The 25,101-nt window shown below is 44.1% G+C and overlaps 1 protein-coding gene across 1 annotated transcript; it reads right to left on the bottom strand.

Annotated features, from left to right (window-relative positions):
• Positions 1-21,498: 21,498 nt before the first annotated feature.
• Positions 21,499-25,064, bottom strand: LOC134286579 (uncharacterized). The gene is made up of 2 exons (XM_062848213.1): positions 24,836-25,064; positions 21,499-24,699 (listed from the first exon to the last, which is right to left on the bottom strand). Exon 2 carries the CDS (start codon positions 23,299-23,301, stop codon positions 21,499-21,501), a length of 1,803 nt encoding a protein of 600 aa, XP_062704197.1. The 5' UTR covers positions 23,302-24,699; positions 24,836-25,064.
• Between the last annotated feature and the right edge of the window lie 37 nt (positions 25,065-25,101).

Raw genomic sequence — 25,101 nt, 5'->3', positions numbered from 1 at the left:
ACACATATAATCGACGCCTTCAAAGTGCGATGGAAGCGCTCCACCATGCCATTGGTGCTTCCAGCTGCATAAATGGTGCTCCAATTCCACAGAGTTTTTGGAGACCATTCCGGAAGAACTGAAAGAGAAGCGAACGGCATTAGAATTCAGCGGAGCAAACGATGTGATTAAAACGTTGGGTTTATTATGGAATCCCTCAACGAATGAGCTGTGTTTCCGGATGAATCCTGTTCAAGACCAGGCTGTGATCACGAAGCGTCATATCCTTTCCGAGGTTTCGAAAACCTTTGACCCGCTGGGACTATTTGCGCCATCGGTCGTGCTGTGCGAATTATTGATACGAGATCTGTGGAAGCTGGAGGTTGGTTGGGACGAAGAAGTGCCACCGGATCAGATGAACTCCTGGATGCGGTACATAGCCAGCTTGAAACAGGCTGAAGGAATAAAGATTAATCGATGTGTGCTGTCACCCAATCGGAATTGGTCTTGAACTTCATGCCTTTTTGGATACATCATTCTCGGCGTACGAAACATGTGTATACATACGGTCTGTTCTTCCCGACGCCACTGCGGAGCTTCACCTTCTGACAAGCAAATCCAGAGTTGCCCCCAACCAAGCTATTCCACGACTGGAGCTATGCGGATTTGTTCTAATGGCTCGATTGGTTGGCGTTGTTATGGCGGCAATTAAACAACGATTCAACAAGGTGGTGTTATGGACGGATTCTACTTAATATCGTGATATGCTGGTTGAATAAGCCACCTCATCAGCTCAACACCTTTGTGTCAAATCGTGTTACGGAGATCAATAGAACCTGTAAGTGTTGTATAATTCGTGTCGTAAGTACTACCGAGAAGTTTGTGTGATTTTGTGTGAACCGTGAATGTGTATATACATGGCAGGTAGTATTCGTTATGAATGTAGGTTTTTCCCAGCTAAACTCCCGACAGCCATAGGGTTAGCTAGGATCAGGCTTCACCACCCTACGAGATGATCGCCATCATCCACCCACCGAAGTACCAAAACCCACCGCCAGATGGACGGTTACCATCCTTGGGCGGCCATGAGGGGTGGCGTAACGGGGCCATTAAGAAATAGAAAATGGGATTAGGGGCGATGACCGAGGTACGAGGTCATGAACCTCGAAGTGGTCGATGACTCCATGTTTCAGGCTCACTTATCTGAAGTCCGTTGATCAGGATAGTTCAAAATTTGAGAACGTTTGGAATTGAAAAGTTTGTGATATTAGAAGCGATAGCTTAAAAAGTGAAAAGTTACAGAAGGAGTGTGAAGAGGTGGAAAGGAGGCGAAGAGGACATCAGGTAACAGAAATATCCTTCGATCTAGGCCTGAATAGTAATACATTCCCCCATCCCAGAACCCCGCCGTTTTTTTGGTTTAAAACCCCGTGCAGCGCCCTACGAAGCCCGTGAGTCCGTGAGCCATTCCGGCAAAAGCCGAAGACCGATCCGTTACAATATCGGTAGGACGCGGACGAGTAGTGAAAGCACAGAGTCCGAATAAGCCACCCCCTGGAACCGTGGATAGCGAGCCGAGGATCCACGCCCGTACGCGAGTCGCCGTTGGAGACGAAGAAGGAGAGGTGGTGGAGCAGAAGGAGCAGGGGCCTCGCAACAGAAAAGGTCAGATAGTTTGTAAGAAAGTGGGAGCGAGAGTGTCAGGAATAAGCCAAGAAAGTTGTAGTACAATAAACTGTTGTAACGTGTAAATGTGCTGTGGTTTTCCTCCATTTTATGTGAGAACTACCTGCCCGCGAGTAACGTGTAGTGAATGTGCCGACCCTGAGGCCATTGAGTCGGGGAGTCTCTGTAGTACTCCCGACTGACTACCCAATACTTACACTTTGGCGCCCAACATAAAACTGATTCACTATCAGTTTCTTGTAGGCTGCAGCTGCTTAAAATCACTTGATTAAGTGTAAAATCACGTTTGTACTAGCTGACTAGGACTGAAGTCTCTGGGAAAACATCCAGGCCTTCGCGGAAGAAAGTTATTGGAACGTATTTGGAGGTGAATTCCTGGCATAGATCATAAAATTTTTCATTGTATTCGGAGGGGTTTTGATAGTCCAAAAAGGAGTAAAAAGCGATTGATTGGAAAACGAACCAGTAGTTCATTGATTTAAAAAGCGGAGCAGACTATTTATCCGTGTGTGGTGCAATTTCGGATTGTGTGAGTGAAACACCAAAGAGAAACGTGGTTTAAATTTTAAATTGTTAGGTTTTTCAATTACTTAGGATTTTAAAATTTTCTTTTTTCAGCGTGAAAAACCGCTTACAGTGTGTTTAGGTAGAACTTTTTAAATTTTTCAATTTTTTTTAGCGTGCAAAACCGCTCAAGCGTACATAGTTTCATTCAAATTTTCAATTTTTTGCTGCTTCATTCGTACGACGACGTTGGATGAGGGATTTGTCTCAGTTGCAGGCACAGTACTTTGCGTTGAATGCCGCTCATCTGGCCGATGATGAGTTGGACCACGAATTGTTGATTCGGGATGTCGACATGAGAGACGAATCGCGTAGCAAGCAGGAGAGAGCTTTGCGGACGTTGTTGAAAGCTGAAAAAAAGAATAGAGAGAAGATTATTTACAAATACGACGATATTGACTTAAACGACGAGTTGAAATGGTGTGATGGAAAGCTACAGGCAATAAAATGTATATTAGAGGGGAGAAAGGTGCAAAAAGCACCCGATCAAAAATTCAAATCGTAGCTCATCCACATTTTGTTTAGAACTAAACGGTTGAAGTCGTACTTTGAAGCGCAAGAAGATTTGAACAGTGTAGCAATGATAGCAGGAGAGTGTATCAGATTGCTAGCTAAATTTTACTCTATTACATCACCTCTCACAGAAGTGAGAGAGGCGGAACTGAAAATTTTAAACGAAAGCTTAAGACAGATGCGTGAGCAAATAGGTGGACAAGATTTAGGTAATCCGTTAGCCCAGATCGCGACCGGTGAGACGAATAAATATGAGAATAATGAGCCGAATAGAGAGCAGGAGAATGAGAATGGTAATATAGAACCAGAAGGCGCGGTAGGAGGTGTTAGTAGTAGCGAGAAGGAAAAAGTGACGGAACTTGCAGAAGAAAATGCGAAATTGAAGGAGTTTGTGAATCAGCTGATTCAGCGGATTTACGCTTTGGAAACTTCGTCGGTTCCAAAGCCGCGCGTGGTAGAACCAAAGATCAGTACACCGGTAGAACGTAGATCGATTCAAAGTGAGGATGATGCGTGTGGGAGAGTTCATAATGAGCAGGATTTTTATGAATGGGTTAAATCAAAATACGGTTCCATAGCGAGCGTAGCTGAGAGAAGTAAACTTCCACAGTCATCCCATCAAGAGATCCACAGAGTTAGAGAGATAGACGTAGATAGACCGAAAACCAGTCGATTACCAGTACATAAATGGTCGGTTAGGTACGATGGGATGGATAACGGGAGAAGGTTAAACGAATTTCTCAAAGAGGTAGAATTCAACGCGAGATCGGAAGGTTTTTCAGAAGCAGAGCTGTTCGTGTCGGCGCATCACCTTTTTACGCGTAAGGCTAGGTCGTGGTTCATTGAGGTTAACGGGAATAATGAATTGCAAACGTGGGGGAATCTCGTGAGAGAACTGAAAAGTGAGTTCCTACCTGTTGATATCGATTTCCAATATGAACGTCTAGCCAACGCACGGCGACAGGGTCCGAGGGAGAAATTCCAGGACTACTATCTTGACATGGTACGGATTTTTCGTAGTATGTCCAGGCAATGGGATGATGATAGGAAGTTTAACGTGCTTTTCCGCAACACGAGAGCAGACTGTAGAACTGCGATGCTTGCAGCAAACGTGAATTCCATTCCTAGAATGAGAGAGTTCGGTAAAAAATTTGATTCTATCAATTGGCAGTTTTACGTGAAAAAGGAGAGTAGATTTGAGAAACCCAAGCATAATATAGAGGAAATCAGTCAGCAGTCACAGTTTCGAGGTCGTAATGAGTCGGTTAATAGGTTCCAGTCTGGTTTCAAGCCAGGGGGATACCAAGGTCGAAATTACAATCCCAATTACAAAAAACCTCCCAACCAATATGAACCCACAACACACAGGAAAGAGGAAACGAGTAACCAACAAAAATTTCAATCAAAACCAAGAACTAGCCAGGGAAATAGTCAGTCGCAAAACAAGAGGCAAGATGATCCGAAACCTTCTTCAAGTGGTACTAGTGCTCTTAAGAGAATTGTAAAAGCATACACCCCTATCAAGCGTGGTTTATGTTTGAATTGCCATGATGAGGAACATAATTTCCGGGACTGTCCTGAAGAAAAACGTGATTTCTGCGAGAAATGCGGTTTTCCAGGCTTTCTCACAAACCTTTGCCCATTCTGCCAATCAAAAAACTTGAAAAAGACTGCTCAGTGAGGCAAAACAGTCTAATAGTCTCCGAAAGTCCTCAGGCTGAACTGTCAGAAGAACCTACAGTCATTCTTCACCAATTGGGATATTCAAGGGTGGAAGGTGAGCCCAAAAAGCACGAAGAGATTGCTACGTTGCTCGTCAAGCTTAGCGGGGACACCAGACCATTCACGAAAATCGAATTGATGGGGATTGAACTGATCGGTCTTCTAGACAGTGGTGCCGCACGGACGGTTCTAGGCATCGGAGCTACCAAAATCATAAAACAGCTTAATTTGAAACTTGAACCCACTTTTGTCACTTTGCAGACAGCGACCGGAGATGATTTGGAAGTGTTAGGTTGTGCGAACATTCCGGTAACTTTCAATGGCACAACGAAAATCTTACCAGTCATAATCGCTCCGAGACTGAAACGCAGATGTGTGTTAGGGTACGATTTCTGGGTAAAGTTTGGCATACAACCAACGATCCAGAATGACTCTATCGAAGTGCTTGATGATGGTATTAGTGATGAGTTAGGGAAAGAAGAAGAGCTTACCGCAGATCAGAAAGAGCAGATTGAATGTGTCAAGAGAGAGTTTTTAGTGGCCCAACCAGGAGAGTTCAACAAGACAGGTCTAATAGAGCATTCTATAGAAATCAAGGAGGAGTTCAGGGGAGCGGACCCAATAAGGAAGAATCCTTATCCGTGGAGCCCTGAAATCCAAAGAAAAATCCACATTGCATTAGACAATATGCTCCGAGATGGAATAGTCGAGGAATCTAATTCGGACTGGGCACTCCCAGTAGTTCCAATCAAAAAGAGAGATAGCGAAGAGATTAGACTGTGCTTAGACGCGAGAAAACTAAATGAGAGAACGAAGAGAGACGATTATCCGTTGCCACATCAGAATAGGATTCTAAGCCACTTAGGGACAGTAAAGTATATTACCACCATCAATTTGTCGCAAGCATTTTTGCAAATTCCTTTAAGCCCGGACTCAAGAAAATTGACAGCTTTTTCGATTCCAGGTAGAGGGCTATTCCAATTTACACGGCTTCCGTTTGGGTTGGTCAATAGTCCTGCTACACTGAGCAAACTAATGGATAGAGTATTGAGTCACGGTGCCCTAGAACCGGCAATATTTGTCTATCTTGAGGATATTGTTATAGTTAGCCAAACCTTTGAAGAACATGTGGAAAAGTTACGAGACCTTGCGAAGCGTTTGCGGGAAGCAAACTTGTGCATTAATATCAAAAAATCTAAATTTTTCTGCCAGGAATTGCCGTATCTTGGGTACATCCTGTCCCAAGATGGGTTACGGCCTAATCCGGATCGCGTACAAGCGATTCTTTGATATATGGTTCCTAAATCGGTTAGACAACTTCGTCGATTCCTCGGTATGATTAATTATTACCGTAGGTTCATCGCAAACTACAGTGAAACCACTGCACCTCTCACTGACTTGTTGAAAAACAAGCCAAAGAGGGTGCACTGGAACACGGCAGCTGATAATGCATTCAACGTCATCAAGGAGAAGCTTCCCAAGTAACCACGAAGCCGTATATAAGTGCATCAATTTTGCCATATATTGATAATTAAAATTATGAATATAATGCTGCATTACTTTATACACCTCATTGAAGCAATATTAAAGTCGAAAAGGGCCCCACTAAAATCAAATTAGTGCCACATATTGCAGCACGCTGACAGCCATAACTAAAGTAATATAAATGCATGTGCTGTACATTTGCATTGCACATGCTTGATACGTGCAACACGAAAAACCAAAACAAAAATCTATTTTTAGCACCGTTTTGTTATCGACGGTACTGATGCCCCCACACATGAATGTTTTAACCATTATTTTTTTGTCGTCAGATCGGGAGTCGAACCAGAAGTGTTGAAGACCGCTAGATGAGTTCCATACGCGCTGGCGCCTTGGACCGTTTCTGCTGCAGTGATAACAACAGATATTTCATTAACTAAAAGGAAACTGTTCTTCTGTCTCAATCATTGTAGGAGGGTAAAACGAATATGTCATATGTAATAGAATACAGTAAACTATCACATTCCGATAAATTACTGATAAATACATAATGCATTTTAGAAGATATTTAATCAACATAAGAACATTAAAACCTCGACTAAAACACCCTTCGCACACTGCTCATATGCGATTTGCTATTTCCATCGTTATTGGCATGAGATAGCAGCCTACAAAAAAGAGAAAAGTTCATCTCTAAATAGGTTTTGCTGTCGTCGATCGGTGGCTCAAACGGGGATTAAGTTGGTCGGGAGTCGAACCAGAAATGTTGAAGACCGCTAGAGTTGACCGTAAAGTTGTTCAATCTTCTTGATTTCATTTGTTTACCATTAGAGTCAAGCTTTTATAATTGTATTGTTAGAGCAAACTTTGCTAGTTTGTACATTGCATTTATTCAGTTTTTGCAGTGTTGAATTATTGAACTATCTTATAGCACCTTTTAATAAACCCGAATGTAAAGAAAAATGCAATGCATCATCACATTGATAATGCTAATCTAAAGGATTATTGCATGACAAGTGTGGAATTACTGCATTTCGCATTGCAAAGGTTGATATTCAGTCTAATTCGTGCAATGTTATAATGCTTGTGGTTACTTGGGTTATTTCCGCTCCTGTGATGGCGAATCCCAACTTTACGCTTCCCTTCACGGTCCAGACGGACGCAAGCGACAACGCTATCGCAGGCGTACTTACACAGGTTCACAATGGGCTAGAAAAGGTAATAGCTTTCCACTCCGAGAAACTTAAAGGAGCAGAGTTGAACTACCATGCGGCAGAAAAGGAAGGACTTGCTGCACTTCGCTGCATAGAAAAGTTCCGTGGCTATTTAGAAGGGACAAAGTTCACCCTGGTCACGGACTCCTCCGCTCTGACCTTCATTATGAGAGCGAAATGGCGATCGTCCTCTCGGTTGAGTCGTTGGAGTCTCGAACTCCAGCAATATGACATGGAGATTCGCCACCGAAAGGGTAAAGAGTACATCGTTCCAGATGCGCTCTCCCGATCGATGGAATCTCTCGACGAGGAACCCGAAGATAGTTGGTATAAAAACCTTCTTTCTGTGGTTGAAAACGATCCTGATACCTACCCCGATTTTAAAATCGTAGACGGATTGCTCTACAAGTTTGTAGCAGCACGATCCGACCTTCTCGATTACCGCTTCGAATGGAAACAGTGCGTACCTGCTTCCATACGTACCCGAATCCTGGAGCAAGAGCATGACAATAATCTCCACATTGGTTTTGCCAAATGTGTCGAGCAAATTAAGAAGCGATATTACTGGCCACGCATGAGCGGTGACATTAAAAAGTACATCGCCAAATGCGAGCCGTGCAAAGAAAATAAGCACTCAACTGTGTCGACAGCTCCAGAAATGGGCAAGCAGAGAATCTCTACTCGACCCTTCCAAATAATTTGTATGGATTACCCCAGAAGCAAGCAGGGCAACGCTCACTTATTGGTGGTCATGGACCTGTTTTCTAAGTATTGCCTGCTTGCTCCTGTGAAGAAGATTGCTAGTACCTCCCTATGCAAATTATTAGAAGAGCAGTGGTTTAGAAGATTCTCCACGCCACAGATCGTCATAACAGACAATGCAACTACGTTCATGTCTAAAGACTTTCAGCATCTACTTGAAAAGTATGAAGTTCAGCACTGGGCTAACGCTCGACATAGAAGTCAAGCTAACCCAGCTGAGCGACTGAACCGAACTATCAACTCTATGATACGATCCTACGTTAAACTGGACCAAAAGCTATGGGATACGAAAATTTCGGAAATGGAATTTGTGCTTAACAACACAATCCATTCCACAACGAAATTCAGTCCACATTGCGTGATTTTCGGTCACGAGATAGTAAGTAAAGGTTCGGATCATAAATTAGAAGAGGATAGCGATCAAACAGAAGAGCAAAGAGTAGAAAAGTAGAGGAGTAGGCAAGAGAATCAGTGAATTGGTAGTAGAACACTTGCGAAAGGCTCACGAAGAGACGAAAAAGCGGTACGATCTCCGACATAAACGGTACTCACCGTCGTTTGACGTAGGTCAAAGAGTATTTAAACGTAGTTTCCGACAGTCATCGGCAGGCGATCAGTTCAACGCCAAACTAGGACCGCAGTACACACCCTGTGTCATCCTGCGAAAACTCGGCACCAGTTCGTACGAGGTGTCGGATTTGCAGGGTAAATCGTTAGGGATTTTTTCAGCAGCGGATCTAAAAGTATAGGTACCATTAATAGATATATTCATTACACCATTCAACAAGTCCGATAAGTCATCCAGAAGTGAATAGGGAAAAGATTTTGATAAAAACGTTGTTTCAAGTACTTAACCTGTCCATTTCGTCAAAATCGGTCGCACAACGGTATAGTAGCCCCGGGGTAAAAGAAGTAAATCGGTGAATAGAGTCATCTGCAAATGCATTTGGTCTCGTCTTGTAAATATTTCCATGGTCAAGTAGCGACGTCGCATCGTAGTTGTTGTTTATTCGTAGTAGAATCGTAGTAGTAGTCATTGTTAAAAGCCGCATGTTTGCCTGAAATGTTTCAAAAAGTGATTTTATTGCACGTTTTAATTAGATTTTATTAGTATTTGTCGTTTTAATTTGTTTAGAAAGCGTATGGAAAGTGAATGGAATAATGCATGAAATGCATCTCACGAGATGGACCTAGTTTCGATCTTGAGTGCAAAGTTGCACACAAGTTGCATCAGAGCCAGTAGTGATATAGAGTCGAATGTGTATGTGTCTGTGTAAAGTAATACGTGTAGAAAAGATAGCAAAAGCCATTCAAGTCCATTGTCCAATAGATCAATCACTTTGTCACTAAATTTGTCGTTTTTTAAAGTCACTATACCACAATAGATCCACATAACCATCACTAGCTGAAGCATACCCGCCATACTTACGCGTTCAATAATAGAGATAAGATGAACTTCTATTAAGGAATTTAATATGAATTACTTACCGAAAAATAAAAACCTAATGATTGTGCAATATGCTCAATACTAGTCCGAGCAATTGAAACCAAGATTAAGATTTTTCCTAGCCGGCAAATCATTAAAACTCCTTATTAAAACCTCATCGGCACTTACCACATTTTTTCCGCATCTTTTCGGCATGATTAGATGTTGTTTATTCAGATCCAATCCACGCACACACATGAAGAACGATAACGTTGCCTGATGCAACGTACTAGAATGCAACTCCGACAAGCCGGTGAAATATTTCACTAGAGCTTCACATGATTTGATGATTATACAAAAACGCTCCAAGTTCAAAATTAGTTCATTATTTTATTTTATTGCATGTTTTATTGAAGATGATGAAAAGTAGTATTGTAATTTGTTTTAATGTGTTTTCCAATCAACCGGCGAATCAATGGCTTATTTTTTCAGAGGTTACCGGGGTAAAATCTCACGGTATTTGATCGCAGGAGACCGGAGTTATAACTTAGGGGTTCGCATGCAACTTACCTTAACCTCAGGGGCTGCCTACTCTGCCGTTCGAGAGGGAATCTTAGGGTGGGCCCGCGCCGTCGCTCCGCTTACAGCGTCGTCACAACCGATGGTGGAGATGGGGGGGGGGGGGGGGGGGCGTCGAGGCCGATTTGTAGAGCACGAGGGTCGTCTTGGCACACGCGGTGGAGAGCTTCTCAGGCGTCCGCTCTTCTACACACTCACTGACGGTCAGCACTCGGATACTCGCGACGGAGGGCGTTGATAGATCTCGGTCGAGGTCTTTACACACGCGTGGGATATCCCGTAATTTCGGATTTGGTTCTAAAATTCACTTTTGCACTAGGGTGGCCCGTTATAGTCTGGATCCGACACTAATTGGCACGTAATGTGGGGTGCTTCTGACCGGAATTATGCGATTAACCTTTCCGACACTTGTCTGACCGCGCACTTCTAGAACCGGGCACCTTAATTCGCCACCGCACTTTTACACGCGTTGTGTGCCTAACAGTAGTATCACTACTCCACTTGCTCGAATCAAGACCGTCTCGTTTGCTGGTTCGAAACTGAATCCCCCAGCCTCGGAGCTATTTCTCCACGAACCCCATCGTTGGGGTTTTCTCTCGCCTCTCTCGCAGTTAAGGAATTTCCTGCCCACCACGCATGCCAACTGCATTCATCGTGGTAGCGGGTATAGCTTTTGGTTGCATTGGTAGCGGACGGCGTGTCAATGGGCGGTATAAATTCAAAAAAACATTTAATTACAAAGCAAAATTCCTAACTCCTAACAGCAAACAAATAACAATATATTTATTTTTTAATTTTATTTTAATGGGACATTGACATATGTTACATTTCCCCCAAGGCACAATAAAAAAATAATCAATTATTATTTTTTTTTAATCAAACTACAAATAACAAAGCAGCATGCTTCCAAGAAAAAAACAAACGCTAATATGAATCAATAATCAACTAAATAACTAACAAATTCAACAACAAAATGCATTGCAAAATCAACTTAATTCTGTTCAAATGGTCTATTCAAGATTTAGTGAATGCTCGAGTCGGGTGCGCGCAATTTGGGGGACCCCCGTGATCTAGCAACGCCATCACGGTGAATCCTAGGTAGGGTTTATCGAACTCCTCGAACATTCGTATCACTCTGCATTCTGCGAGAGTGGTGCTGGTCAACTATTTATCTTCGTCCCATCTAAATCGATAAGCTGCTGCAACCTCTAGTTACTTGGCTTGGTGGAAGATCCTTCGAAAGTGGATCCAATCGCTCTACTCTTCTAGCTGTCCCGTTCACAACAAAACCCTAAGACCATTCGTGAGCCCCCTGGATTTGATCGCTCAGAAATTCCCTATTTTGACCATCTTTCCGCTTGAAAGACACATTAGGTTTCTCGCGATCGGTATTGGTAATGGAGTTTAATAATAGTTATTTATGTGACGAGTTGCAAAAAGTTGATTTTTTCAGCACGAGTCGTACATTTATCCAACGAGGCTCGCCGAGTTGGATAAATACGAAGAGTGCTGAAAAAATCGAGTTTTGCAACGAGTTCCATACAAAATTTTATGCAATGATATTTTCATAATGCAACTCATTTGAGTTGCATAATATTCATAATGCAACTCAAATGAGTTGCATTATAAACATTATACAACTATTTTTCATTATGCAACTAATTTCAGTTGCATAATGAACCAGTTCGGAAAAAATAGTCATTATGATACCAAAATGAGATACATAAAATGCAAATTATGATACTGAATTGCATAAAACTTATTTTTGTATCGGCCGGCCGTTAAAATAATCCACGCCTGGGGTTTCCCGGCGTTGGCGTAAATCTCCTATGCTAATCCTTGATTAACCCTACTCCCACCGAGAGGTACAATGGACGTCACATAGAAGGTTGGAACCACTCACAGCATGCAAAACCTCTCAGTGCACTTGAGAGAGTAGCAGTTGTTAAGTGGGTCGGAGAGGGAGCTCACTCACTCTCTGGCTCTAGAATTGAAATTTGAAATTAACAGGAAACAGTATAGAAAAGAAAGAACGATGGTTAGCGTAACGGGAAGGTAATTTAAGGTTTGATATGTTCGGCTGGCCAAGTCCCTAGATTTTTTCCCTCAAGATCTTCCAGTTCATAAGAACTAGATCCGTGTTTCGCAATCACTTTGCAGGGTAAATACATGGGCGCCAGTTTGGCGTTATAATATTCTCCTGCGTTGGATTGTTTGAAATTACGTCTGTACACTTGCTGACCCACTTTAAATTCTTCCGGACGTACGCGTTTACGCAAGTTGTAGCGCTGAGCACCGGTTGCGTAAGCTTTCTTCAGGTTTCTTTGAACCAGTTCGTAGATTTCTCCACAAATCTGACGTTGGTTATCTCGCTGGTCGTCGGGTGAGTATTCCTCTTTTCGGCGCATTCTCAGGTGGTCTTCTCCCCTTCGGGCAATTTCGTGCTTCCTCGTCACGAAAAACGGGGTTAATCCAGTGGAGGAGTGCACCGTGTTATTAAACACATGCTCGATGTCAGCGATTTTGGAATCCCAGCTTCGCTGGTCCTTCTGGCAATCAGTTCGCACGGCCGCATTGATCGATCGGTTTAGCCTTTCTACCGGATTTCCTTGGCTATGGTGGCGAGATGTGGTCCAGTGTCGAATTCCATGCTGTTCCAACAAAGCTTTAAATTCTTTCGAAAGGAAAGTTGACGCGTTGTCTGTCAACACGATTTCGGGTATGGAATTTCTCAAAAACCACCCTTCCCGCAGGATCTTACAGAGATTCCCGGCTTCGATCCTTCGCACGGGATGAAGCTGGCACCATTTGCTGAATAAATCCTGGATCACCAAGAGATGGATGTTCCCCGATTTGCTCTTGGGTAACGGACCAATGTAGTCCATGGCGATGATCTGCCAGGGATGGTCCGCCAACTTCTGCTTGCCCATGATCGGTACCGTTGGGACCGTGGCTGGTTTAGACTCTTTGCAGATGGCGCATCTTTGAATCAATTTTCGGACCTCTGATGCCATGTGAGGCCAGTAATAACGGAGCTGCAGTCGGCTCAGCGTCTTCTCTACTCCCAGGTGAAAACAGCTCTCGTGTTCCTGTTCAATAATACGTTGCCGATTTCCAGGCGGCGGGATCATCTTCCACTCGAACTTCACATCGTAAGGTTCCTCATCGACCGGAACATACTTCCAAAGCTGCCCGTCCTAATAACGGAAATCTGAGTAATTCTCCGGTTCTTCCTCGACCTTGACGATCAGGTCCTCGTACGACGTTCCTCCTGCCTGGGATGCTCGAACAGCGCAGATGCTCCGGGACAGTGCATCCGGGACGATATTGTCAACACCTCTGCGGTGGACTATGGTCATATCCAAATGTTGCAGCTCTAGACTCCACCGACTTAGCCGCGACGAAGGCCGCCACTTGTTATTGCGGATGTACTGCAGTGCTGACGCGTCTGTTATTAGGGTAAAGTGGCTACCTTCAATGTAGCCCCTGAATTTCTCTACCGAAACGAGCACCGCGAGGGCCTCCTTTTCGGTAGCCGAATAGTTTTGTTGGGCCGCGTTCAGTTTCTGGGAAACAAAGCTTATAACTTTTTCCGACCCGCCCTGAATTTGAGTGAGTACACCTGCTACAGCGCGATCGCTCGCATCCGTTTGCACAATAAACTCCTTCTCAAAATCGGGGTTTGAAAGAATAGGAGCGGCAATTAACCGCTCTTTGATTGTTCGGAAAGCTTCCTCCGCTTCTTTAGACCAGCGCACGACTTTCGGCTTTCCTGCCAGTAAGTCAGAGATCGGTGCCGAGAGCGTACTGAAGTCCGGTATAAAACGCCGGTAATAATTTACCATTCCGAGGAAGCGTCGGACTTGGCGAATGGTTCTTGGAGCCTCAAAATCCAGGATGCCCTGAACTTTGGCCGGATCGGGACGGAGCCCATCACAAGACAATAGATATCCCAAAAACGGAACTTCGGATCGACAAAACTTCGACTTTTCGAGGTTAATCGACAGATTGGCTTCTCTTAACCTCCTCGCTACTTCCTCCAAAAGGCGGATATGGTCTTCGAAACTGTCGCTGGCCACAATGATGTCGTCTAGATAGACAAACACGCATGGCTCCAGCTCGCCAGCTCCGAGGATCTTATCCATCAATCTGGATAGAGTTGCTGGGCTGTTGGTTAGGCCGAACGGGAGACGGGTGTATTGAAACATTCCGCGACCTTGCATGCAAAACGCGGTCAGCGGCTTCGATTCTTCGCTCAAAGAGATTTGAAGAAAAGCATCCTTTAAATCGATTGTGCTTAGATATCGGGTTTTGCCCAATCGTCCTAAGATACGACCGACATGCGCTAACGGATAACTGTCTCGTTTGGTTCGGGCGTTTAGCTTTCGCGCGTCCAGACATAGCCGAACAGATTCATTAGGTTTTCTAATCGGAACCGCATTAAGAGCCCATTCGGAAGACGACTCTTCAATGATTCCGAGACGAAGTAAACGGTCTATCTCTTCGTTCAAGGCCTTGTGTATAGCAGGCGAATACTAGAATGGAGATACCCGTATTGGTGGAGAATCTTTGAATTCATCCGTCAGTTGTATGGAATGTTGGACCAGCGAGGTTACCTCGAGCTGGTCTGACATAGCTGGCTTGAACTTCTGCTTAACAATTTCCAGTGCCGCTTCCTGCTCGGAGCTAAGCTCAACGAGATCAGGTGGGTTACTGTCAGGGGATTCTTCATGATCCACGAGGAACAGTATATCTGTTCCTTGTGAGATGTGAAGGTTGAAAGCAGAGAAGAAGTCCATCCCTGCAATACAATCTACAGGAAGGTCTTCTACAATAGTGGTCTCTAAAACTTTGATTTTATCCCTAAAATTGAACGGTAGATAAATACATCCTACCACATTGAGCGCGTCACCAGAGGCACTAGTGAGAGTAAGACTACTGGGGAAAATCTTTGTTTTAGGACCTTTCCAAAAAGAAGCAATTTTGGCAGAAATCAAAGTTTTCTGGCTCCCGCAGTCCAAAAGGGTGCGGATAGAAATTCCAAAAATTGTGGGTTTTATGTGCGGCCTATTGTCATGAACGACAGATAGGACCGTAGTGTTTACGACGTCCGATGAAGGTTCATCGTGTTCGTCTACTGACTCTACATATCCGAGTGCCGAGAGCGACTCGTCAATGGAGAGCTCAGGCGAAGAGTCTGAATCGGTTGAATTTGTTATTTGGAAGGACTGTTGTCCTTCCGGCGCTGTCCGTTTTTTGAACAAAAAGGGCAACGGTGAGTGGGAAATCCTTGGAATCCACACACTTGACAGTGGACTTTGTACGGCTGGGTACATTGGTCTGTCATGTGTTGCTGGCTCCGACAGTTAAAACAGACAAACTTGTCGTTCAACGGGACATGCGTACGGATTTGGGTTTCCACTCCCTTGGAGACGTCTTTGGAGGAGGGGCCGTCTGAAGCCTCCGAGTCGCTGGATCTATTCTTCTCTGGCCTCGCTTTGCTCGGTTGCTTTCCGTCCTTACTGTTACGCTGGTCTTTCCGAAACGCTGGTTTACTGGCCGGGTTGTTCGACCTGAATCCAGGAGTGGGTTTGGTGGGCTGGTTCCTTCCTTGACTGAAACCTTTCGAAAATTGTTGCGTTGACGGTCCTTCCTTACGGTTGGGATTATACGGAACCGGTGGTTTTCCTGTCGCTTGAATGGCACTAGTTTGTGCTTGAGGTTTAGAGAGGAGGTATGTGTTCGTAGCGTCCACCTCTTGTCCTGCCATTTGCAAGGAGAACAAGTCATGAAACTCTCTCCCAATCAAAGCTCGCTTGTATTCAGCACGCATGTTTCGGCGCACGGCATGGACAATTTCAACTTCCGATACGGGGTTCGATAGACTTTTAAACTTCTTCTCCACCTCCAAGAAAAACTCCAAAAACGATTCAGTTTTCTGCTGTCGCCTTTGGTGAATTTCCATCAACAAGTAATGATCCAGGTCTGGATGCCGGAACGTAGCTTTTAGACTATCGATCAGTTCCGAGTAGGTAGTATAACCCCCTTGAACTATGCTCAGCGGAAATCTCCAGGGTCGGTTGAAGTGAAATCGGTACAACAAACTCCTAAGCACACACAGAATTCACCTCCAGAAGGAACTCACTTTTAAGGTAAATCCAACAGCATAACAACGATCGACGGAACTCAATAACACTTTCTTATGATTTGAAAACTCAAAGGCAACACTACAAAAAGATTTCTAATTGGAACGCACAGGGGAGAAAGGCATGAAAAACCCCTTTGTGGGTTCGAAATTACGGAAGAAAATAGAAACGTAGTAATTCTTCTTACACTTCATAATGAATTTGAACGAGCAAATATACATGCATAGCGATATATTAACTAAACAATTTTACCTAGGATTACAATTATACATACAATTTGGCCATGGCAATTACAAACAAATTATGTGACGTCACAATGTACTTGCGGTTTGGGTTTTGGGTTTTTGGTATTTTGGTCGGTGCGTGTCTCGTTGGTGGTAGTGCAGGACTGCGGCGGCGCCAGGGCGGGCCGGCGGTGAACAGCTTCCGGGTTGATGGAGGATTTCAGTGGCGATACCGGTTGTGGGCGTTATAGCCTGGAAACGGTTGACGGAAATCTCAACAGTGGCCGAGGGTCTCAACCAGGAGTCCAAGTGGCGAAGTTCCCGATTCCGGCCGGGGGCCTGAAGCACTATCGGCGAACTTCCCAAAGGTGGTCGGAGTGATGGCCAAGAGTATGGTAGGGGGATTGTCCATCCATGTGTCCGTTGGCTTCGGTTGTGGGTTTGGCAGCTTGGCAAAATGGCAAAATGGCTTCTCGCTGAACCCACGCTCGGGTTACTGTCCGGGGTCCTTTGTTCGGGAATGGTGATGGCGTCCGAACAAAACTGGTCGAAAGACAAAAGAAAAAGGCCCTTTTGTGGACCTACCACAACCATTACCAAATTTGTCACGTTTTTCCGTTTTACCGCAAAACCACCCTTTTGTCATACAAATAGTAATAATCTGCTTATCAAATTTTACCTTTTTCGTTTTCGTGTCACTTTCACTACTATATAGTTATTTCGAGTGGGATGATAATATGTTCCACTACCCTAGTTTAACAAACAATAGAAAATTAGCTTTATATTGATTTTTTCGACTAACCACTACTAACCACTTTGATTTGCTTAACTAACTCCTACTAATATCGTACTAATGTTTGAGGTTTTTGAACATTTTTCACCGCACAAGACCTAAAATTCAAAATCACACAAAATGTTAAGAAAATGTACTACACTTCAATGTCGTGCTTTCCACGAACCATGAGCAGCTATACACGGCGCGCACTAACTGCTCCCTTGTACGTCCCGGACAGTAATAATTTGGTAGTGTAAGAATGCCGAGCACGGACCTTAAAACTATTCATAAGAATCCGAGCAATCCCGAAATTGCCGAATGTCATTCGTATTTTATGAGTTCCTTCGTACCTTGCTTTGCCTATGGATCTACTTCGAATCTCGGCTGAGTATCTTTTGCCGGTGCTCAAACCGCTGTTAATAAATTCTCCGGGCTAGGGTGAGTGTTACCGCATAAAGGTGTGGGTAAGTGGGAGAGTGAGAGCGCGAGAGAATTCTCGCATCTCGGTTTGAGCATAACTCAGGGTCGCATCTAGGAATAATTATTTATTATTATTGTGATGGAGTCACAATTTCAAAATTATGGAACCATCGGTTACAATACCTCCCCGTTCGGGTGAGAAAAGATTGGAAACATATTGTTGAAACGAATTAGGTTTACAGTAGAGTCTAATATTACAACAATCGGCATCAAATCATTCCTGCTCAATTTGTTTTCTTATTAGACTCGCCTTGTCGAAAATATGCGAGCGCGACAACATGCTCGGTTACTCTATTTGTCTAGCACGGCACTCATCTATGTTGAGTACCCACCCAGCTGTCAGACTGTTTCTTCCGTCTACTGGCTCTTATCAAAACAAATCGAATCAATCCGCGGAAAATTTATCATTTGCGAGCGCTCTAAACGATGGACTTCCTAGTGTAATTATTCCTTTGCCGGTTTTGTTGCCATTCAGTGTTCGTTAAGGAAATCATCATGGATAAATATTCCGAAGATCAAGAGGATTTAGTTTCTCGGTAAGTACATTTTTCGCAAGATGCTGACTGTTTATGGGTTTGTTTACTACCGTTCGAGATGCTAGTGCTTCATTCATTATTTTTTTCTCTACTTTTACAGTGTTCCTCTGGTCTGCAGTCCCATGGAAACTGATCAATCTACTTTGCAGGATAAGTATCCTACTTATGTTCCTTTCGTTTGGACGAAATTTGAAAATCTACCTAGTTCGTTTCGCTGTTTCGTTTCTTTTACTTTTCTTTTCAGGTACATGGTTTTAGGTCGGCGGAGGAGAAGATGCCTAGAGGTTTGCCAGACTCATCAACCAAGTCGTAGGAACTGGTACCTACCCGGGCTTTGACGACACACGGGCTATAGCACGGAGCCAGTTTAGCGTTGAACTTATCAACCGCAGAAGATTGCTGAAAGTTCCTCTTCAGCACTCTTTGGCCGACGTCGTACACCGGAGCAGGTTTCTTACGACGTAAATTGTAATAGTGTGAATTTTTTTCATATTGTTTTTGTAAATTCTTGACAACAAGGTCACGAATATACTTATCAAGTTTTAATTTATTATCTAGTCTTTGTTGATCCGAAACATCTTTTTCATCTCGGTCCACGCGATGTTCATCTCCTCTTCCAATTGCTTCGTGGCCAAAGATAATTTTGTATGGGGAAAAACCTGTCGAACTGTGAGGAGTGCTGTTCAAAACGTACTCTATTTCCGATACGCGGGTGTCCCAAAGGGTTTGGTCGGAGCGAACGTAACTACGAATACACGCATTTATGGTTCTGTTGAGTCTCTCGACCGGATTGGCTTGGCAATGGTGCCTAGAGTTTGTCCAGTGTTGTATTCGGAACTTTTCGAGGAGTGCCTTGAATTCTTTGGATAGAAACGTCGAAGCGTTATCCGAAATTAGGCATTCTGGTACGGCATATCTGCGCAACCAGCTTTCCTCGAGGATCTTATTCACCTGGGAAGATGAAATCTTTCGCAGTGGGAACAACAAACAGTATTTTGAAAAAAGATCCATTACCACCAGAAGGTGGCAGTTTCCAGCTTTGCTTCTTGGAAGCGACTGTATAAAATCGAGGGCAATAATCTGGAAAGGTTTTGTAGTAATTCGCTGTTGGCCCATCACCGGATGCTGGGACTTATTGCTAGGTTTACTTTCTTGGCAAATACGGCATTTTTGCACGTAGGCCTTAATTTCCTTAGGCATGTGAGGCCAATAGAACTTTCTCCGAACTCTCGCGAGGGTTTTCTCGTACCCTAAGTGCAAGGCCTCATCGTGTTCTTCATACAACACTTTCTCTCTTAGCACGGTCGGTACGCAGACCTTCCATTCGAATCTATAGTCGACATTGTCCGGGCTGGACACAAACTTCTTGAGGATACCGTTCTCAACCCGGAAATCCTTATAACTTTCCGGTTCCTCCTGAACTTTCTGAATCATAAAATTATACCAATCGGACTTCACGGACTTGGCACTGACCTCCTCTACAGCTCTGGACAGAGCGTCAGGCACTACATTGTCCACGCCCTTACGATGCTTGATTTCCATATCATGTTTTTGCAACTCGAGACTCCATCTGCTAAGCCGAGATGAAGTCTTCCAGCTGCTTCGAAGAATAAATGTTAATGCCGAGGCATCGGTGATCACCGTGAACCTCGACCCTTCAATATAGCATCTAAACTTTTCCAGTGACTTTAAGACTGCCAGGGCTTCCTTCTCGGTTGCCGCATAGCGCTGTTGGGTTGTCCCCAACTTCTGTGAGAAGTAGGCAACTGGTTTTTCCGTGTTCTCATAGGCCTGAGTCAACACGCCTGCTATTGCGGAATCGCTAGCATCGCAGTGAATGCTAAACGGTTTCGAAAAGTCCGGGTTGGTCAATATCGGGGCGCTAATAAGTAACTCCTTTATCTTTACAAAGGCGTTTTCTGCTGATTCACTCCATTTAATCGTTTTCGGTTGATTTTTGAGCAAATCGGTCAAAGGACGTACAACCTCGCTAAATGTCGCAATGAAACGACGGTAGTAGTTGGACATGCCCAGAAATCTCCTCAGTGCGCGAAGGGATTTGGGTCTCTCAAAGTTTACGATAGCTTCGACCCGATCTGGGTTTGGACGAAGCCCCGTTCGGCTAAGAATATATCCCAAATAGGGAACTTCGGGTACACAAAATTTAGACTTTTCCAGATTAATGGACAAATTCGCGGCTTTGAGTCTCCGCGCCAACTCTCTGAGCTTGTCCAGGTGCTCTTCAAACGTATTGCTTACCACGATGATATCATCGAGGTAAACGAATACGTTTGGTTCCAGTTCACTCCCGCCCAATACCCGGTCCATCAACCTTGACAAGGTTGCTGGACTGTTGGCTAGGCCGAAGGGCATCCGAGTGAACTGGAACAACCCTCTACCCAACACAGAGAACGCAGTGAATTTTCGGGACCGTGGATGCAACGGAACCTGCAGAAACGCTTTTGACAAGTCTATTGTCGTGATATAACGACTCGGGCCAAGACGGCTCAGTATTCTATCTGCGTGTGGGAGAGGGTAAGAGTCTCGGACAGTTCGCTCATTCAGTTTCCTCGCGTCTAGACATAGCCTGACCGATCCATCCGGCTTGTCAACTGGTACAAGGCGGAGTGCCCAGTCACTGTAGGACCGTTCTATAATGCCGCACTGTAACATATTATCAAGTTCCTGGTTGATTTTTTCTTGTCTACTGGGGGAGGTCGGAAACGGGTTTATTCGCACCGGAGGGAGCTTTTTGGTCTCTTCTGACAACTCTATGCGATGACTGATCATCGACGTTGTTTCTAGTTCTCCCTCTTTTGCAGGTTTGAATAACTGTTTGACCTCTTCCAACATCTTCAATTGATGTTGGGATAAAAATGGAGTTTCGTCATGATCTTGGAGTTCCTCAACAGATCCTCTGTTGTCCTCGGACAATATCGAAGGCACTATCCCGAAGGATTTCCAGAAGTCCGAGCCCAGAATCAATTTTCGTCTGACGGATGGTATTACAAGAGCCGAAAGAATCTTCGTTACTCCACCGAACGTTACTGGCAACTCTACACACCCTGAAACGTCTAACTTCTGACCACTAGCGGTCGTAATATCTATACTTACGGGCTGTAAACGAAGTTTACAAGCTTTCAGGAGAGCATCTGTTCCTGAACCTAGGATGCTGCGGTTGGCTCCACTATCGAGCAAGCCAATCAGGGGTACATTTAAAATGTCTACTTTTACGAAGGGCCTATCATCATTATCAATTTTGAGAAAATGTTCACTGATTTCGACGCTGGAGCAATGAACATACTCATCGTCTTCTACTTGCCTTTGTCCGAGTGAACACTCAGCACAATCGGGTATAATAGGGGATTTTGGGGTACACCGTGCTTCCGCCTGCCCCTGCAGACGGGTTTTTATGCGTTTTTTGCACAGAACGGACATTCTTTCGTCTCAACGTTAAGAAAGCCGCATCTAAAACAAAATTTATGTTTAGGACGATCACAGTCCGTCTGATGGTGCCCAGGAAGTCTACAATTGAAACATACGCCAGGCTTGGGAGGAACGTACTTCTCAACCAGGATTTGCAATCCTTTATCATGGGCACTATTGTTCTGCTTCTGGTTACCCTCACCTTGCTCAGGTGACGGTTTCCGCGCATTTTTATCTTCATCAGTCTTATTGAGAGGTTTCTGCTCAGCTAAGTTTTTCGTAGGACGACTCACAGCCCCTGTCGGTTTTGACTTAGGATGTGTCTTTAATTCGCTAATTTGATTCCGAGCCTTGGAGCTTTCCTCCGTACTGCGGTTCTCGTATTTGTACCAGAAAGTGGCGTCCAATTTGCGGCCAAAAGGTTTTAAATCTGCGAGATTATCTATGTTTGCGGCTACCACATATCCTTTGTAGTCCGCTCTGAGGTTTCTGAAGACAATTTCAAACTTCTTCCGCTCAGAAATGGGTTTCGTGAGAGAATTGAACAATTTTTGCATGTCGAAGAAGAAATCCTGGAATTTCTCCTTGTGTTTCTGCTTCCGTTCTATGGCCCTAAACTCACTAACGTGGTCATGGTCCGGACTCAAAAATTCCCTTTTCATTTCCGTTACGAGTTCCTTCCACGAGGAGAAGTCCCCGTTTTCAACTCCTGACATGAACCAAATTTTTGCTGCGCCTGCAAACAAATGTATGGCGGAACGGAATAATTCCTTTTCGGAGACGTTCTCCGATTTGGCGTAGAATTCTACTTCCTTTATGAATCGCATCAACCCTTGGCCACCATCTCTACCATCGTACCGTAAGTTCCAGTCTGAGACTGGTCTACTACGCTTTACGCTGGACCTAACGTGTCTGGATCTACGCCTACTAGGCGGGGACTGTGACCTTGAAGAATCCGATTCAGTATCAGAAGCATTACCCTTGCCTAATGGATTACGACTCCTTCCTGACAAGTCATAACGATTTAGAAATATCTCGTTCTCCTCGCTTCGGCGAGAATTTAATCCCGAACCCGAAGGTTGTTGAACCGACGATGGAATATTGAACGAAGAAGCGAGATCTTTTCTGGAGGCTAAATTTGACCTGAGCTGTCGTCTAGCCGGAGGGAATACACCGCTCGACCGTTCCTCTTCCTGAGATCCTAAATCATCTTCCGTTTGTGTCCCCTGAGACCTACTCTGAACCTGTTTTGCCGGTCCGGATGTTCCTGCCTGAGCTACCTGTAGCTGAGCTAAGGAATTTGAAATTTGCAGCATGACCTCATTACGGATAGAGTCCATCGGAGAGAAAATTGTGAAATATGTATTATAAAGTTGACGAACTGTAGTTAACAGCTTGTCTAAATCCTCTAAATCATCATCTTTGTCGGCTGCTGCTTGGATTGCCGAACATCGTGCAAAGTAGTGGACTAAACGTGTCTTCAGGGAATCCTTAACCCCTTCAAAACTGCGCTTCTTCTCTAGAAAATCGGTTATTTGTTTAACGTTCGCGTCGATCAATTTTATTTCGTTGTCTATTGACCGATGCTGGCATTTCGCAAAATCTACTAACATCTCCTCTGCTTTGTCCCTCTTCAAAGCTTCTCTCAACCGCCTTCTTAAAACACCCACATTTTCTGCCTTTTCAAAAGGTACTGCTCTAACATCCAGTTCAAACTCTACCTCCTCCTTCTCTAAGTGGTGCACCAGAAGGGTTCGATATTTCATCTCGAATTCCGAATCCATCATTAGAAAACTTTGCGTGTCACTGAAGTGTTCAGGATGTAACAGATGCTCGAACCACGGCCAGATCAACGTCTGTGCCCTTTCCAGACTCACTCTGATATCCACCGGTACTCACCCTTCTCAGTCGCGATTTTGAACAACCGGACTCCAGGACGGGTTTAAAAACGGCCTTTGTGACTCTGGGGCTCACCTGTTACCACCTGAACAGCTTCAAGATCCACGAAAAATCTTCTAAATCACCTAAAAACATTGATAAATTGATTGATGATTGACTATGCTAACTATCTGAATGTAAACAAAACCAGCTGAATATTTTATGCTCGCACCGGGGGTCTCCCAATGGAATCTCAACAAGAATAGCAAATACAAATTGAAAAATAAACCTAATTGATTGTCGTTCCGAGAACGCAACGTCCTCAAAACAGATACAACTGTTTTCCTCCTCCTTCTCACGGGTGCGAAAAGATGTTGAAACCGATTTGAAGAAATTTGTTATTCTAATACTTTTATGTTGGGCGCCAATTTATAACCCCCTTGAACTATGCTCAGCGGAAATCTCCAGGGTCGGTTGAAGTGAAATCGGTACAACAAACTCCTAAGCACACACAGAATTCACCTCCAGAAGGAACTCACTTTTAAGGTAAATCCAACAGCATAACAACGATCGACGGAACTCAATAACACTTTCTTATGATTTGAAAACTCAAAGGCAACTCTACAAAAAGATTTCTAATTGGAACGCACAGGGGAGAAAGGCATGAAAAACCCCTTTGTGGGTTCGAAATTACGGAAGAAAATAGAAACGTAGTAATTCTTCTTACACTTCATAATGAATTTGAACGAGCAAATATACATGCATAGCGATATATTAACTAAACAATTTTACCTAGGATTACAATTATACATACAATTTGGCCATGGCAATTACAAACAAATTATGTGACGTCACAATGTACTTGCGGTTTGGGTTTTGGGTTTTTGGTATTTTGGTCGGTGCGTGTCTCGTTGGTGGTAGTGCAGGACTGCGGCGGCGCCAGGGCGGGCCGGCGGTGAACAGCTTCCGGGTTGATGGAGGATTTCAGTGGCGATACCGGTTGTGGGCGTTATAGCCTGGAAACGGTTGACGGAAATCTCAACAGTGGCCGAGGGTCTCAACCAGGAGTCCAAGTGGCGAAGTTCCCGATTCCGGCCGGGGGCCTGAAGCACTATCGGCGAACTTCCCAAAGGTGGTCGGAGTGATGGCCAAGAGTATGGTAGGGGGATTGTCCATCCATGTGTCCGTTGGCTTCGGTTGTGGGTTTGGCAGCTTGGCAAAATGGCAAAATGGCTTCTCGCTGAACCCACGCTCGGGTTACTGTCCGGGGTCCTTTGTTCGGGAATGGTGATGGCGTCCGAACAAAACTGGTCGAAAGACAAAAGAAAAAGGCCCTTTTGTGGACCTACCACAACCATTACCAAATTTGTCACGTTTTTCCGTTTTACCGCAAAACCACCCTTTTGTCATACAAATAGTAATAATCTGCTTATCAAATTTTACCTTTTTCGTTTTCGTGTCACTTTCACTACTATATAGTTATTTCGAGTGGGATGATAATATGTTCCACTACCCTAGTTTAACAAACAATAGAAAATTAGCTTTATATTGATTTTTTCGACTAACCACTACTAACCACTTTGATTTGCTTAACTAACTCCTACTAATATCGTACTAATGTTTGAGGTTTTTGAACATTTTTCACCGCACAAGACCTAAAATTCAAAATCACACAAAATGTTAAGAAAATGTACTACACTTCAATGTCG

The sequence above is a fragment of the Aedes albopictus genome, chromosome 2, assembly GCF_035046485.1.
Source record: "Aedes albopictus strain Foshan chromosome 2, AalbF5, whole genome shotgun sequence".
NCBI classification, from domain to species: domain Eukaryota; kingdom Metazoa; phylum Arthropoda; class Insecta; order Diptera; family Culicidae; genus Aedes; species Aedes albopictus.
This window is presented reverse-complemented; position numbering and strand designations above follow the sequence as displayed.